This window comes from Pipistrellus hanaki, assembly GCF_964339955.1.
Source record: "Pipistrellus hanaki genome assembly, chromosome: 8".
Taxonomy (NCBI): Eukaryota; Metazoa; Chordata; class Mammalia; order Chiroptera; family Vespertilionidae; genus Pipistrellus; species Pipistrellus hanaki.
In genome coordinates this window covers 77,172,102-77,189,784 of record NC_140510.1, presented here as the reverse complement: position 1 = coordinate 77,189,784, position 17,683 = coordinate 77,172,102, and the positions used below count along the sequence as shown (strand labels likewise).

Sequence of the window (17,683 nt, the reverse complement as noted above, 5' to 3'; positions counted from 1 at the left end):
TTGATCCCAAGTTTATGAAGATATTCTAAATTTTATATTAATAGTTTGATTGTTTTTGATCTTTAACCCATTTGGAATTTATTTTTGAATGTGGGATGAACTGTGATTCTGACCTGAGGAAAAATTATTTGCACGAGATGACGGCAATAGAAAAATGGGGAAAGGATGGGAATAGAGGAAGAAGAAATATAAGTTGTCAATAAACAAATAAATCTCAAGCCCCAAAGTAGGTGGGAAATGCAAATTAAAGTAATAACGAATTATCATCCGGTTGGCAAAAATTACATCCAGTGTTGATGAGGATATGGGATCTCAGACATTGCTGGTGCATAATACAGTATTTGCTAAATCACATCAAAGCCAACAAACTCACTTTAGGGATTCTGCCTTATGGATAACAATAATCAGAATATAAGGAACTGTGTTCAAAGATATTTATTACAGCATTGCTTGTAATATTAAAAAATCTACAAACAATCTTAAACCAATAGGAAACCTTGAGTAAATTATGATACATCTACATTTTTGACGTATTATGCAGCTCATAAAAAGAATGAATGAAATCTATATTTTTACCTGGCTGTGTCCATAATATGTATTAACAAGTAGAAAAAATGTAAGAGGCATTGTAGTATCTTATTTTTGTAAAAGTAACTGAACAAGGGACATCATATATTTGTTGCTTGAGTGTATGAATAGATGTTGCCTGTTAGATGTGAGTATAGGTCAAGTGTGAGTGGATATGCACTGCCGAGCTGTTACCATTGGCTGCCACAAGCAGATGGAGTGGACAGGGGGTGTTTTTAAGTAGCTGGGAGTGGTAACTCCTCTTATATAGTTTTATATTTTTTCTCCTATTACTAAACCACGTATGGATTTTGTTTATTAAAAAAAAACACAAAAACTTAAAATATATAAACAAAAATAATAAAATACCCCACCTCTTATTAAATTGAGTTCCTGCTATACATACAGTTTTGTAACTGTTTTAAAAATTTTGGTAATGTATTATCAATTAGTAATTTTTCATACACAACATAATTTGTCACAGCTGAATACCTTTCCTAATTTAAGTAATTTCCATTATAAAGTGTTGTAGCTGCATAGCCTTGCAGTAAAACAATTACTGTCATATCTTTAACTTTTCCTTCAAATAGATTCCTAGAAGCAGAATTGCTGATTCCAAACTTTTGCATTTTTAAAAAGGTTTTTGATATGTGCTGCCAAATTTTCCTTCAGAATTATTTTGTCAGTTTACCCTTTTGGCGGTGAATGAGAATGACAGCTTCTCTACATCTTTATAGGCATGGGTATTAGATATTATTATTATTAATGCTATTATAATTTGTTTGCAAATTTTATAGAAATTTTACTTTAATTTGCATAACTTAAATCAGTGTTTCTCAAATTTTAGGCTTTAGAATCCCTTTACACTCTTAAAAATTTTTGAGGATAACATTGAGCTTTGTATATGTGAGTTATATCTATTGATATTTACTGAATTAGAAGTTGATACAGAAGTTTAAAAATAACTCATTTAAAAATGAAATTCACCACATGTTAACATGTTCTTTTTATGAAAAATAACTATGCTTTCCAAGACAAATATCATGTGAAGAGCAGCATTGTTTTACAAATCCGACTATCTGATTTATTAGAAGACAGTTAGGTTCTCATATTTCCTTCTGTATCTAGTCTGTCATTATATGCAGTTTTGGTTCGTAGATGAAAGTGTGGCCTTACACATTTGTAATTGGGAAAGGGAGGAATACTTTAAATTTTTTTCAAATAATTTTGGATATTCTTATTTGATTCTACACCAAAATTTTGTAAGAGTTAATTTCTTTAAAAGTAGTTATAATGTGGAATCTGCTCTCAGATGAAGGAATTTTACATACTGTTACATTAAAATCCATTGATTTACCTTGTACTTGAATGGGTAATTTTCTAAAAATATATATATATTTTTTTATTAATTGATTTTTAAAGAGAGGAAGGGGGAGAGAGAAATACATTTATTTGTTGCTCTACTCATCAGTGCACCCATTGGTTGATTCTTGTTGTGCCCTGACTAGGGATTGAACCCAAAACCTTGGCATATGGGTACCACGCTCTAAACAACTGAGCTACCCAGCTCATTATATAAAAACTAGAGGCCCAATGCTCAAAATTTGTGCAAGAGTAGGCCTTCCCTCCCCGGCTGCTGGCACTGGCTTCCCTCTGGCACCCGGGAAGCACTCAGAAGCATCAGCCCCTGCTTCGTCTGGAAGGACGCGCAGTCTAATTAGCATATCACCCTTTTATTATTATAGATATACTAAAGAATCAAGATTTAATGAAATAAGCCATCTTTAATAAACAAGTGCTGTATCAGGAACGTCCTTTAAACTTTATTGCTTTTATTTAACTGCAAGTCCTGGTGTGAAATGTATACTGACTTCTAGTACAGTTTGTAGCCACATGCCAGCAGTTTACCCATCATATTGGTTGTTGTATCATGAGTGTAACTGTCAACATTTGTAATTTCTTAGTTGTGTTTCAAAGACAGCATCGACCTAAGGAACTCCCTTGAGAGAGTTTCAGGGACCCCTGGGAATCTTTGGACCACATTTGGATGAGAATTGTTATTTTGGATTATTAATATAATTGTGAATGTTTGTTCATGTGGGTTTTTTTTTGTTGTTGTTGGTTTTTTTTGTTTTGTTTTTTGACATTTGTATTTTACCTTTTCAATTTTTCATTCATTTTTAATGACGTGTTTCTAGGTTGTTTTTTATTAGTAAGAGCTTTTTATGCATACTTTGTGTTTGTTATAATACCTCTCTCCTCCTTCCCATTTGTTATTTGCTTTTAAATATCTGTTATGATTTTGGCATTGAAAAGTTATTTTATTTTTTTGGTTCCCAAGTTTTATTCAAAAACTCATACAAAATGTGCCAGATTAATAAGCTTTAATCCTCATCTTCCTCCTACTCTTCATCCTGGCTTATTTGGAAGTAACGCAATTTGTAACTCTGCTGTTAGCAACTACGCACAACCAGTCACGTAGATTCTTCTTCTTCAAATATTATTTGGTGAGATGTTTCAGATACCTTTTGGAGAAAGGCACCGCCGACGTTACAGTGATTTTACTCTTGCTTCTTTCAATGGTTACAACCCTCTGCTGAGATTCCCAGCTTTTCCATTCACTTTGATCTCTCCTGAACAAATGGCTCCACGTTGGCAGCATCCATGATCCCATCTTCTACGGGGTGGGTGCAGTCAAGGGTAACTTCAGAACCTGCTTCTTTTCTTTTGCCCCCATTCGCCACGAGCTTTTCCACGGGAGCCAGGGCGGCCACGGAGTCAGAAAAAAGGGAAAGTTAAAAATTTTAGGGTAGTCTCGTTTTTAAGATTTCTTCCTTTTTAGTCCGCTCCGCCCTCCCCCATCTTTGGGCTCTCTTCATCCCATCAGTATTTCACCTATATATTCTTTTAGTCCTTTGATTATTTACACTAGAGGCCTGGTGCACAGGTGTGGAAGGGAGGAGTGGCCATTCCTCAGCTGCCCTGTGATCTCTCGCAATCCGGACCCTGCATGCACCAGTGACCATACTTTTCATACAGGTGAAAGGCATCTTGCTGCTGTATGGGCAGCTACATTTTTTTGCCCTGATTATAAAAAGTAGTAAATAACATGTTTGCCACTTCCTGTCTCCTCCCTCTCGGCAGAGAGCATCTGCCCCCTGGTGGTCTGTGTGCATCATAGTGACCAGTCATTCTGCATCATTCCGCTGGTTGGTCAATTTGCATATTCGGGTTTATTATATAGGATTTTAGTCATCAATTTGGAACTCATGAGGTGTTAGTTTTGAAACAGAGATCTAATTTTTCCTCCCCGAATTTTTGCCTCTTATTCTATCACTTACCTATATCATCCACTAGAATTTTTACTCTTACTTCTGGATGCTGATAATTTTTTAGCTTTTGATTTTGAATGTTGTGTTGAGGGATGATTTCTATCATGTTGGACGGAATGAAACTTGCAGAAAAGCATTGTCTTTTTCTTTTTTAACTCGAACATATTAGGAGCCCAAGTTTTCAGAACAAAGATTACTTTGGAGAAACCAGAAATTGTAATGCACTGTTATGACCAAACATTGTCTGCACTCATGCCAGCAAAGAATACTTTTAAAAAATGCGGTCTTGTGATTGGCTTTAGCACTCCTGTCTGAGCTGGTTATCTTGGTAACTTACATTAGAACTAGTGATAATGAAGCCAAGATCAAAGGTTTGCTTTATGGGACAGTTATTTTATAATAGGAGAAACACACTTTATGTTCTCACGATAGTATAGGTGTCTTAGAAATTATACCTTCTGCAGATAACTCCTATTCTAATTTTTCAAAGATGCCTAAATGCCACTTTGTGTTTGAAAGAAAAAATGCACCATTCAACATCCCGAAGCTGATGCTGTTGTGATCACTTGTCTTTTACTTAAAAAAACAACAACAAAGCAGCCGAAACCGGTTTGGCTCAGTGGTAGAGCGTTGGTCTAAGGACTGAAGGGTCCCGGGTTCGATTCCGGTCAAGGGCGTGTACCTTGGTTGCGGGCACATCCCCAGTAGGGGGTGTGCAAGAGGCATCTGGTCGATGTTTCTCTCTCATCGACGTTTCTAGCTCTCTATCTCTCCCCTTCCTCTCTGTGAAAAATCAATAAAATATATATATTTTTTTAAAAAAGCAAATTACTAATTATTTTAGTTGAGAAAAAGTAACTTACTTTTGAAAATGACCTGAAATCTTGAAACTAGATTTGAGGTTTCTAATGCCTCTGGCAATGTGTTCTTTAATTTTAAGCATTTAAACTTTGTACTTCCATTAACTTTATCTTAATTTCTCTACTTATCACATGTAAACTTATCTAAATTATCTGAGAAGCCCTGGCTGGTGTGGCTAAGTTGACTGAGCGTGGTCTGATGCACCTAAGGATCGCTGATTCAATTCCTGGTCAAGGCACATTCCTGGGTTGCACCCTCAGTCCCCAATGGGGGGCATGCAGAAGGCAGTTGATTTATGTTTCTTTCTCTCTCCCTTCATCTCTCTCTCAAGTCAAATTTAAATCTTCCATAAGATTTAAATTATGGAAGAAATCTGTGAAGTTGTTTTAAATATAATTTTAGTGGCCTGGTGCACAAAATTCGTGCATATTAAAAGGGGATTATTTAGAGGAAATATTTTAATACTGCTGTTCGCTTTTTCTCTATATACAGTAAGTATCAGACATGAAAGAAAATTAGTAAAATGTATATGAAAATCTTCCTCCTGTCAGAGTCTGGGGTGTGCTGCGGGATCCAGAGTCAAGTCCCTGCCCATCCAGATAGAGTGAGATCCAGCCCCACCCCCATTGGGCAAGATCCAAACCCAGCTGGCCCCACCCTTGTCAAGCCCCGCCGGGTGGGGGATGTAGCCTCAGGTCTCCTGGCCCAGTGCCTGGTGAGTGGGCATGCCTTGAGGTCTCCCAGGCTGGTGTTGGGGTTGGGATGCAACCTGAGGTCCCCTGTTAAGCCCCACCAGGAGGGGGGCACAGCCTCAGGTCCCTGCTAATTGCTTGTTAAGGATCTTTATGGGAATTTGGCCTCCTATGAAGCCATCTTGTGTTACAGAAATCCCCCGCCTCCACTGTGGGCACTGTCATCTGTGATAGTGTGGTGGTCAATTTGCATATTCCCTCTTTATTAGATAGGGTTAGAGGCCTGTTGCATGAAGATTTGTGCAATAGGCCTTCCTTCCCCTGGCTGCCAGCACTGCTTTTCCTCCGGTATCCAGGCCTTCACTCTGATTGCAGTAGAGAAGCCAAGCCTCTTCAGTCTTCAGTCTTTGCTCAGGCTGGAACCTTCAGTCTTCGCTCCATGCCTGTGTATGCAAATTAACCCGCCATCTTTGTTGGTATAATTTGCATACTCCTGATTGGATTGTAGGTGTCGTGGAGGTATGGTCAATTTGCATATTTCTCTTTTACTAGTGTAGATTATGGTCTCAAGAAGGAAGATGTAGAGTACTAGCAATCTAATTAAAGTTTAATAGCAGAATTAGTATGTTAACCCTTTGCACTCTGCTGTTCCCTCTCAGGGGACATCGGAATTCTAGCATATCACTGGGATGTCCCCTCTCAGGGGACATTGCAGTTTATTAGTGATTTCGGGGAATTGAGTTATTTCAACGCACGTTTCCGCCGCAAAGTAGCGTCGAGTAGCTGGTAGCCAATGTCCAGAATGGTTCGGAGTGCAAAGGGTTAAAGTAATATAGTCTCACATGCTGTCATGTTTTAGGCTCATTATTGTATTTATCCAGATCTCTTCAATATACACAATTTTTAAACAATCAAAACCTTTCTGTTGAAAGCTAACAATTATTCAATCATTAAAAGCAATAGCACTTAACAAAATAAGTAAGCATTGTTCCTACTATATTTCTATACTTTTCCCTATAAATTTGTTTTTCAGAATAGAACACTAACTGGGTTAGCTATTGTTTGCAGAATTAAAAGGTACCCAGGCCACCCTGCTTTTTCCCCTTCCTGTGGAAGGCGAGAGCCAGGGAATAGCTCCGCCTGCTGGAGGAGTCCCTTTCTGCACGCGCGCACACACACACACACACACACACACACACACACACACACACGTGCTGGGAAGGGGAAGGGATGTCTTCTTTCAGGGTCCTCCTCTGTCGAAGTTACAGTGACTTTACTGGCACCTTTTGACTTTCGTCTTGGCTGAACTTCTTTCTCACTGTTTTGAATATGTTTTGTTTTTCGGACATTTTAGGTGTATAATGTTTTGATACTTATGAAAGTCTACCTTTTTTTTTTTTTTTTTTGTAACTTGAACTTTCTTTGCTTGTGTTGTTTCTACTCCATTTGTGAAATGTCTGATAAAAGAAGTTCATTCTTCCATAAAAAATAATGAAATCTGACAGTATGGGTAGACCTAGAGGTTATTATGGTAAGTGAAGTAAGTCAGCCAGAGAAAGACAAATACCATATGATTTCACTTACAGGTGGAACCTAAAGAACAAAATTGAAACAAACTCATAAACACAGACCAGAGACTGATGGTAGGCAGAGGGGAGGGTGATTGGGGGACTGGATGAAGGGATTAAAAAATACAAATTGGTAGTTACAGAATAGTCACAGGAATATAAAGTACACTTACTACAGTATAGGGAATACAACCAATAATGTAATTCATAACTATGTATGGTGCCAGGTGGGTACAGGAAATAACAAGGGAAACACTTTGTAAAGAATATGATTATCCAACCACTATGCTATACACCTGAAACTAATACAAAATAATATTGAATGTAAACAAATTGAAAAGAAAAAAAAACACAACGAAAAATGTTCATTGTTGGACTATAGCCTTTTTGGTAAAACATTATTTGAGGCCTGAGTGTATGTCATACGTTCATTGTTAATGCCTTTGTTAGATAGCGGTGACACCCATCAGGAGGCACTTATTCCTACTGTGGTAGCACTTGCTATTGGTGTTAGATCATGTATCTCAGGGTTGTTGTTTTTATCTAAATTTTAAATAAAAGCACATTTTTTTCTCACTTGCAATAACCTTTCCTGTCCAGGGTTGGACTGGTCTGAAGAGAGCGGAGAGGAGCTGGAGGACTCGGAGCAGGCCTCGCCATACCAGGTCGCATGGTCCATCCGAGAAACCCTCAGATACGAAAGACACACGTGAGTCTTCCTTTTTGTTTTTATTCTTCAGTTACCACCTTAGCCGATCAACTCTTCCCTGGGTGTGCGATTTTTTAAAAATTCATTGGCTCTAGTTTTATTGTAAGAGAGAGAAAATAGATTCTACTCGGGAAGAAATGTATTGGATTGTTTAAGGAAAGTTACTCCTAAGTTTTCTTAATTTGTTTCTGTACCTTTCCCAGGTATCACCGAGGGACATAATTGTAATAGAATTACAGTAGAAAGGGACTTTAGTGAATTCTGAGCCCGTTTCCTCATTTTACAGAAGAGGAAATCAGGGCCCAACTAGGTTGAGGAACTTAAGTCCCATTCTTTGACGACTTCTTATCTTTGTTGACTTTATCCACATAGTAGCTGGAAATAGTGCATTTAAAAAAAAAAAAAAAAAAGTGGTTTTTTTTTTCTTGTTTTGTTTTTTGAGGGAGAGATAGAAACATTGAGAGAGAAACCCCTTTCTAGGGAATCAAGCCTGCAACCCGGGCATGTGTCTTTTCTGGGGATCTAACCAGTAATTTCTTGGTTCTGAGTCGATGCACAACCACTGAGCAACACTGGCACGGCTGGAAATAGTGTTTTTTACTTCACCTCTGTCTCCTGCAAGATTTATCTATTCTTTAATATTTTAATGAGCTGAATATTTCTAATGTACCAACACATTTTTCAAGATAATCTCGTGCAAGGTTCTTGGTGGAAGGCTGCAGGTTAGTGCACAGCTCCTTCAGTGACAGTGCGGAAGCCGGTGTTGTTGTTTTATGTGCCTCAGGCCAACTGGCAGAACTTTGAGTATCATTGAGTGGACATACATATAGTCTTAAAAATATGATTTGTTAGTACATTCAGAGGTGATGAAGCTTAGGGAAGTGATTCACTAGACACTGATGTCTAAGCCAAAATAAGCAGTGTACAGTGAGACATGTAATCTTTAGTAAAAATGTTTTCTAAGCAGAACTACATGAGAAGCAAAATACAATCTGAAGCTTACTTGTGCATTGAATTAGAGCAAAGATAGTTAGTTAGATTTACTAATGGCCTGTGTCCTTAGAATCTGATGCATCCTTTGCAGTCCTGGGGTTTATTTCCCATTTATTTGTCCTTGCCTTCCCTGTCTCCCACACACTATTGGAGAATGCTATATTTTTTTCTCCCTCTCTTGAAGATCCATTTTAGATGTCTTCAAAATTGTCTCCTTACCATTAACATACTATTTCTTTCAGATAGAAGTACAATTGAGCTTTTGGATTCATAGGTTTAGAAGTCCTATCAGATTTGGGGAAAATGTTGGCCAAGTTTTCTTCAATTATTTTTCTTACCCCTTCTATTTGAGAAACTCTAGTTACAAAGATTTTAGGCTGCTGGAAATTATCCCCTAACTTAACTGATGTCCTGTTCGTTCTCCCCAGTATTTTTCCTCTCTCTGTTTCATTTTAGAAAGTTTCTATTGCCGTCTTCAGGTTTGTTTTTTTGACCAAGCAGTTCAGAAAGAGATTTCCTCTATTTCCTTTGAGACCAAAAATGCATCCATAAGCCTATCTTATCTTGTATGTAGTTGCATTGGGTCCCTTGAAATATCTCAGTTGCCATCTATATATATATAAAAGGCTAATATGCAAAGTGTTCCCTTGGGAGTTTAACTGGGAGAATGGGAGTTCAACTGCTCGCTATGACGTGTGCTGACCACAAGAGGGTGGCACAGAACATGGCTGGTGACCAGCGGCAGTGGCGGGGTGTGGGTGGCAAGGGGGAAGGAGGAGTCAGGGGGAAACCATGCGCTGGCAGCACGTGGGCAGTGAGGGAAAGAGGAGGCAGGGAGGTGGGGAACCTGATTGCACTGGCGAGTCCTAGGGACCCTACCCATGCACAAATTTTATGCACTGGGTCTCTATGTTTCAACTGTTACTTGTATGTGAACAGCTCTCAGGTTTTTTTTCTTTTGAATTAGAACTGCTGCTCATATATTTCTTATTAAATATTCTGCCATACCCTAAATTCAGTATTTCTAAAATTAAACTCATTATTTTCCTCAATATATGTGCCTTTTTCTGACTCCCCTATTCTTTTTTTTTTTAATATATTTTATTGATTTTTCACAGAGAGGAAGGGAGAGAGATAGAGAGCTAGAAACGTCAATGAGGGAGAAACATCTACCAGCTGTCTCTTGCACACCCCCTACTGGGGATGTGCCTGCAACCAATGTACATGCCCTTGACCAGAATCGAACCTGGGACCTTTCAGTCAGCAGACCGACGCTCTACCACTGAGCCAAACCGGCTTCGACTGACTCCCCTATTCTTATCAGATGTTATCTTTTTGCTCTTCTGTTGTTTTTAAAAAGTAAAGTTAAAAAGAATTTTATTTGGGGAATTTCATGCCATGCCTTGAGATTATAGACAAGTCTGAAGTCTTAGGAAATCAGGTTTGGAATTTACTGCTCTGTATTTGGAATTATTAGCATTTAAATAATTGTAATGCGTGTCCTTACATTGTGATCTTACGTATGTCATTTCTTTTCATTCTCTTAACCTCAGGGATAGGCAGGCCTGGCAGCTATAGACCTCATTACCTTGAAGGAAAGAAAATAACACACCTTGAGAATGCAGTGGGTGCCAGGCCTTTCCACTGCTGGCAAATGATGGGAACTGGCCCTTCTCTTCCCAGTTCGCTATTATTCAGTAGCAAACCCACGTATGCCACAGCATCTTAGAAGTGGGAAGCATGTTGGAGGTTTTCTAGTTTAGGGCCATGCCAGGGATGGTCTGTGGACCTGCTCTGGTCTGCAAGCTTGTTACTGGTCCACAGCAAGGGCAGTGTGGAAATTATGAGTAAGCTCTGAAAACTTCTGTAAAGAAGTGGCAGCCAGGGGCATCTTTCCGTCATCGCCTTGAGAACCAATGATGTAGGCCGATCCTCCCTGCAGGAACAGCCTTTTCAAATAGCAGTTTGGGCAAGTGCTTACCCACCTGGTTTACTTTCTCTAGGACTTACTGGTTCTCCTCTCTTCTCTTTCTATTAATGGCACGTTCATCCTCCTAGTTATACAGATTCAAAGTCACTGAGTCCTTAGTGACTTCCTTATCCTTCACATCCAGTCACCAAGTTGAGTTAATTCTTTGATGATAATGGCCCTTATATGTCTTTTTCTTTCTGTTATCTCTCTGGCTTTTTACTTTAGTCACTCCCGTGTCTTTCGGTTGTTAGTTGTTGACTCTGAAATCTGTATCTCGTCCCTAAGTGTGCTCCCGTTTATCATTTCCAACGGTTTTGCCACCACTCCCTCTTATACCTCATCTCCTCGTGAAATTGCCTAGGTCTGAAATGCAGTTTATTTTTTTTGCCCCAAATCTGCTCTTGCTCCTGCCCTGGTCTTTGCTGGGGAAACTGCTGAGAGATTACTGTCTCTTCCATTTCCCTTGCCCATTGGCAAAGTCTGTCTTCTAGACATGCAGGTTACCTTCATCCTCTCCATTCTGGTGTTGCCATGATGGTGTGGCTCCATGTTATCTCTTACCTGGAATTTTATAATAATTTCCTCACTGTTCTCTTCTGCTGTCTATTCCTCCATTCACACCTGCTGATAGTGTAATCTTTCTCATGCACAGCTCTTATTATTGTTACCTTTTTTCTTAAAAATCTACACGGTTCTTCATTGCCTTGCAATAAAAGGTTCAACTCTTTTTTTATGATTATCTCAGTATTTAATAGATCAGCAAATAACAAGTGCTGCCAAGGATGTGGGAAAAGGGAGCCCTCGAACTCTGTTAGTGGGACTGCAGACTGGTACAGCCACTGGGGAAAAGAGCATGGAGATCCCTCAAAAAATTAAAAATAGAGCTGCCATATGATCCAGCAATTCCACCTCTGGTTATTATTCAAAGAAAACAAAACACCAATCTGAAAAGATCCATGCACCTCTGTGTTCACTGCAGTATTACTAGTAATAGCCAAAGGTACGGAAGCAGCCCAGATGTCCACTGACAGATGAGTGGATAAAGATGATATGACACACATATATGTATATATACAGTATATATAAACATAAATATGTAAGTACACATACAATAAAATATTGTGTAGCCTTAAAGAAAAAGAAAGAAAGAAATTTTGCCCTTTGCAACAACATGGATGAAACTGGAGGGCACCATGGCAAGTGAAATAAACAAGACAGTGAAGGCAAATACTTCATGGTATGTAAAAACTAAAATAAATAAATTCATAGAAACAGAGTAGAACAGTGGTTGCCATCGCTAGGGACTGGAGGAGAGGGAAAACAAGAGAGGTTGGTTGCTAAAGGAATAAAAAAAAAAAAAGGGTTCAACTCTTTAATTCGGCGATCAGGTGTAGAAAGCTTACATTACCTACCATCACTCCCCTACATGCCCCGCACTTTAGCCCAACCAAGCTACTTGCTGCTCTCCATCCTGTCCATCTCTGTATCTTGGCTTATATTGTTTTATCCTTGTGAGGTACCTTTTGTATCTTGTCTTCAAATTCTTCCTTTTCTTTAAGCTTCGGTTCTGTTGTCCTCTCCTCTGCAAAGCTTTCCTTTCATCCAGTATTCCTTCTAGTGAACAGAGAAAGGTGCCCTTTCTAACCTGGCAGGTAGTGGACGTTGCTGACTGACCACTTTTTCTCATGGCCTTGCAATAAAAGGTTCAACTCTTTTTTTTTTTTTTTTATGATTATCTCAGTATTTAATAAATCAACAAATAACAAGTGCTGCCAAGGATGTGGGAAAAGGGCGTCCTCGAACACTGTTAGTGGGACTGCAGACTGGTGCAGCCACTGGGGGGTGAGTCCTCAGCATCCTCTTCAATGCAGTGTTCCCAATCAGTGCCATTAGCATGAAGACAGGAAAACCTGGTATATGGAATGTTGTGTAGGGTATCTCCTGTAGTTAAAAAAAAATCTGTGGAATGATTGTGATCCCCTGTGGAGCCCCTTTCACGTCCCGCGTGGTTCAGGGTTCCGGTTCAGGGTTCCGGTTCTGGAGAAGGCTGAACACAAATGAAAGAGCCTAGAAAGGTATTAATTTGGGGATATTGGGGGCCAGGCAGGAGCCCAGGAGAGGACTACCGCCTTGCGATGGCCTTGCCATCCTTTTTATTCAGGTTTGGGATACACCCATGGGCCTTCGGTAATTCCAGTAGCAGGCAGATTATCTTATCAGTAAGGATTGACATGATTATTTGGTGGGGAAGTTGCCTCAGTTACCTTTGTCTTAAATAGACAGGGAGTGGTTGGCTCTGACCTTTCAGAGTTTAAGGTTGACCAGCCTTCCACTTCTTTCTATTAGTGAGACAAGGATCTGTTTCCAGCAATCCCTAGAATAAATTTTTTTGTGTGTATACCAAGAAAAACCAGTGTGTCTAAAGCAGCGTTTTTCAACCGCTGTTCCGCGGCACACTAGTATGCCGCGAGATGTTGCCTGGTGTGCCGTAGGTGCAGACAAGACAAGAATTTTATAATTTTTCACTATTTTGTTTACTTAATATTTCATAATAAAGTAATCATAAAATACTTTCTTTGTGTTTATTTGATTCCTATTCAAGAGAATTACTTTATATATAGTCAATATAGGCACAGAGTTAAATTTTTTAACATTTTCTAATGGTGGTGTGTCTCGTGATTTTTTTCATGAAACAAGTGTGCCTTTGCCCAAAAAAGGTTGAAAAACACTGGTCTAAAGGGCCAGCTCTTTGATAATGTGCTGTTAGAATCCTATCTTTTACGAAATTATGCTATTTCCTCATAGCTACCATGTCACTTACTGAGACCTTTTAGTAAGTAAAGGTAAATAATACATACACATATTCTTCCCAAGAATTTAGAAGACACGGAGCACTGTCTACTTCTGATATGCTGAGACGGTTAGCTTAAAGCAGTGGGTTATCTCTTGCCTGCCTTATTGTTGAAATACTGTGCTTATTTTCAGCTCTGCTGGAATTCTCTCCCACTAATTTTGTTCAGTATGTGCTCACATGGCACAGATTTTAACCCCTCTCCTCCCCCGCGTCCCCCCTTCCTAAAAGGAGCCTAACGGGTAACCAGGTCTTCACTTCTCTCCTTGCACCTTCCAGGTCAGACGACGATGACACGGAGAGCAGGAGCTCCAGGGTGACCCAACTTTGCACTTACTTTCAGCAGAAATACAAGCACCTCTGCCGCCTGGAGCGGGCAGAATCCCGGCAAAAGAAGTGCCGGCACACGTTTAGGAAAGCCTTGCTGCAGGCGGCCAGTCGAGAGCCAGAGTGCACTGGTCAGCTAATCCAGGAGCTGCGGAGAGCTGCGTGCCACCGGACCAGGTCAGAGCCGGGCGCGCAGTCCACTCCCAAGGAAGCCGTCCTCTCTCTTTTGTTCTTTAGAGGATAGCTGAGACACGGTGGCTTATGGGCACTTAAGTCTGAAATATTTATGAGTTGTATTTTTGTTTTGTTGCTCAAATAATAATACTGCATGAGCTGACATTAAAAATAAAGCATTACTGCCCAGCTGGGGGTTCTGGGTTCAATCCCCTGTCAGGGCTCAGACCAGAAGGTAGCTGATTGTTGTTTCTCTCTCACTTGGATGCCTGTCTGTCTCTTTCTGTCTCTCCCTCTGTCTCCCCCTCCTTTCTCTAAGCATGCTCTCCTGTGAGAATTAAAAAAAAAAAAAAAAAAAAAAAAAAAAAAAAATTAAAGCATTACTGTATTTTTCTAGAGTTTGATTAGAATTTATTCAGTAAAGGATAAGAGAATGTTACCTATCTTAAAAAAAAAAATACAATGCCTTGAAATTTTGTATTATTCAGCCGAAACCAGTTTGGCTCAGTGGATAGAGTGTCAGTCTACGTAATGAAAGGTCCTGGGTTCGATTACTGTCAAGGGCATGTGCCTTGGTTGCGGACACATCCCTCGTAGAGGATGTGCAGGAGGCAACTGATCGATGTTTCTCTATCGTTGATGTTTCTAACTCTCTCTCCCTCTCCCTTCCTCTCTGTAAAAAATCAATTAAGTATATATTTTTAAAAAAAGTATTATTCATAGTTTTTACTATAAAAGTGGCATTTTACATTTTTTGTTTATTTAAATTTTTTATTTGAAATGTATTTCTGTTAATATCTACATTATATGTTTAAATATTTTATTACACTGAATGTCTTTGGAGGGGAAAGCCACTGCTTATAGTGCAGATACCTGTCTTACTGTGAAAAATGAAAAAACATAAAAAGGGCAGCTGGCCAGTGTGACTCAGTTGGTTGAATGTTGACCCATGAACCAAGGGGTCACCGGTTAGATTCCAGGTCCTGGCACATATCTGGTTGTGAGCTCAATCTCCAGCAAGGGCCATACTGGAGGCAACCAATCAGTGATTCTCTCTCCTCATTGATGTTTCTCTCTCTCTCTCCCTCTCCCTTACTCTCTGAATTCAATAAAAATATTTTTAAATAAATAAATAAATATTTTTTTAAAGGAGGGGAATCTCCATAAATAATAATATTATTCAGAACGAGCACTATAAACATTTTTATTCTATTTCCTTCTAGTCTTTCTCTTTCTTTCTCTGTGTGTGTGAATCTCCAGGGAGCCATGTATTTGTATTAAAAAGCAAAATTGAGATCATGCTGTATGTATTTTTTTTTTATTCTTTCCTTTTTCCCACTTAACACTGAATTGTGACCTTCTTTTTACTTTAAAGCATAACTTTTAATGATTTTATAATATGAATGTCAGTCTTTACTTTTTTTCATTTTTATGTTTGTAATTAAGCAAAATTAGATCTGTATTGTTTTTAGAGTTATGTGTCCATTTTCCCCCTTAAAAATATATCCCCAATGTTCTTAGATTGTTTTGAAAATATGATTTCTAATGTTTACATAATACTTTATTGATGAAAACATCTTATTTAACTAGTGAAAAAATTTTCACATTTGGAAGGCTTAGTTCTATATTGAGTTTATTATTTCACACTTTTAGTTATTATATTTTCAGATAATCTTGAAAATATATAGTATATAACATTTTAAGAATTTATATTTAAATATTAGCAGTAGTTGTCTCCAGATAGTGGGGTTGACTATTTATTATGTATCATACTGTATTTGATGATGTTTTAGATGTGTTATCTTTTCTTAACTCTGCTTCGCAGGTGAGACAGGTGAGACTTAGTAAGGCTAAGTAACTGGCCAGGTCACACAGCTCTTAGAGGGAGAGCCTGATTTTCAGTACCAGGTCTGACTCAGCTAGTCTCATGTTCTCCATCACTTTTCTCTACTGTCTTCTTTGTGAAGTAAAAGGAATCAAAATATTGCTTTAATAAGAAGAAAACAGGCCAAGTAAAAACTGATTTTTTTCTTTTGTTAGTAGTTTAGGAAAACTGTGGAACTAGTCATTGTAACCCATATTGACACTTATTTAGAGAATGTAGACAGGTAAAATGTTGGTATTACTTTATAGTAACGTAGTGTTGACAAATTGTCCTGCATTCCTTAAAAATTAATTTCTTTTTCTTTCTTAGCATAAGCCGGACCAAGTTGAGGGAGGTGGAACCAGCAGCATGCAGTGGCATGGTAAAGGGTGAACAGTGCACCAACAAAGCCCTTCCATTCACCAGACATTGTTTCCAACGTATCCTTCTAACGGAACTGAGTGTGCATTCAAAACTTGACTCATTCAGGGCTGAGCGTTCCATTCTTTTTATATATATATATATATATGTGTGTGTGTGTGTGTGTGTGTGTGTGTGTGTGTGTGTGTGTGTGTGTATATATATATATATATATATATATATATATATATATATTATTGATTTCAGAGAGGAAGGGAGAGGGAAAGAGAGAGAGAAAAACATCAATGACGAGAAGGAATTGATCAGCTCCTCCTACACAGCCCCTACTGGGGACTGAGCCCACAATCCAGGCGTGTGCCCTTGACCAGAATCAAACCTGGGAACCTTCAGTCCGCAGGCTGACACTCTATGCACTGAGCCAAACCGGCTAGTGCTTAGTGTTTCATTCTTAAGTCAAGTGAACGACTCTTGCAATCATCACTATTTAATATTTAAAGTAATTTTTATATAACTTCTAATTTTCATGATACCCTCTGGGTAATTTTTTCTGCTTATATAATTGCAGTTGTTTATTCTAGAATCACATTGCAATAAGCAAAATTGACAGCAACTAGCGGGTTCTTCCAGTGGCTGTCACTTGATTAAATTTTGATAACAGAATTTCAGTCCTTCCAATGGTTCAAGATAATTTGTAACAAGTAGCTGTAACACTGATTGATGGAAAAATCAAATCGTATTATTAAAAAAACTTTTTAATCTCTTAAGAAATTTACAGTTTTACAGTGAGCCTTTTGCTGTGGTTTTAATTTGCTACTTGTATTGACTACAGCGCTGATTTGAAATGAATAAAATATAAACATCCCTAAGAAAGAAAATATCTTCAGACAGAAAATACTTGAGGAAAACTTATAGTAAGGGCTTCGGGCTGGTTATGAAATCTTACTGCTCTCACTTTTATTAAACATTTAAAATTGAGAAGCATTTAAAAAATTTATATGGTAACAGTTACTTAATGTACTGTCTGACTTTTGCCCTTCTTTCTATTTTTGGGTTTGTATTTTCACAACTTTTTTTAGCAGCAGTTTCTGTGCAATAAAGGCTTATGAAGAGTCTTAACTATAAAAGCATAAGAGAAATAAGATGCTTCCTTAATAGATATAAAGTAAATTTCGGGGAAATGTATTTAGAGGCTAAAAGTATGGATGCTTAAAAATGTTGGTGCTGTAGAGCTGATGTTCCAGTTTTGGTAGTGCAGTGAAGATTTAAAAGGAACTTTTCTTAAGTTGTAAGTTTGAGTTTAGTGTTGAAAATGTGAAATGAAAAATCCAAGTTTGGGTAGATAAGGTTTTTTAGAATTATATCTATAGACACTAATTATGTTATATTCTTTAT

The 17,683-nt window shown here is 38.4% G+C and overlaps 1 protein-coding gene and 1 pseudogene across 4 annotated transcripts in view; one reads left to right on the top strand and one right to left on the bottom strand.

Moving 5' to 3' along the window:
• Nucleotides 1–17,683, top strand: part of INO80D (INO80 complex subunit D) — a 56,303-nt gene that overhangs the window by 20,774 nt on the left and 17,846 nt on the right. For all 3 annotated transcript variants that reach the window (XM_084892181.1, XM_084892183.1, XM_084892182.1), the window contains 3 exons: nt 7,621–7,729; nt 13,825–14,049; nt 16,241–16,350. In XM_084892181.1, coding sequence (XP_084748307.1) covers nt 7,621–7,729; nt 13,825–14,049; nt 16,241–16,350 — 444 coding nt within the window. The remainder of the gene's footprint in view (nt 1–7,620; nt 7,730–13,824; nt 14,050–16,240; nt 16,351–17,683) is intronic.
• On the bottom strand, nt 2,952–3,350 carry LOC311626897 (large ribosomal subunit protein eL22-like; annotated as a pseudogene). The gene has a single exon. The product of its transcript is annotated as a large ribosomal subunit protein eL22-like (transcript).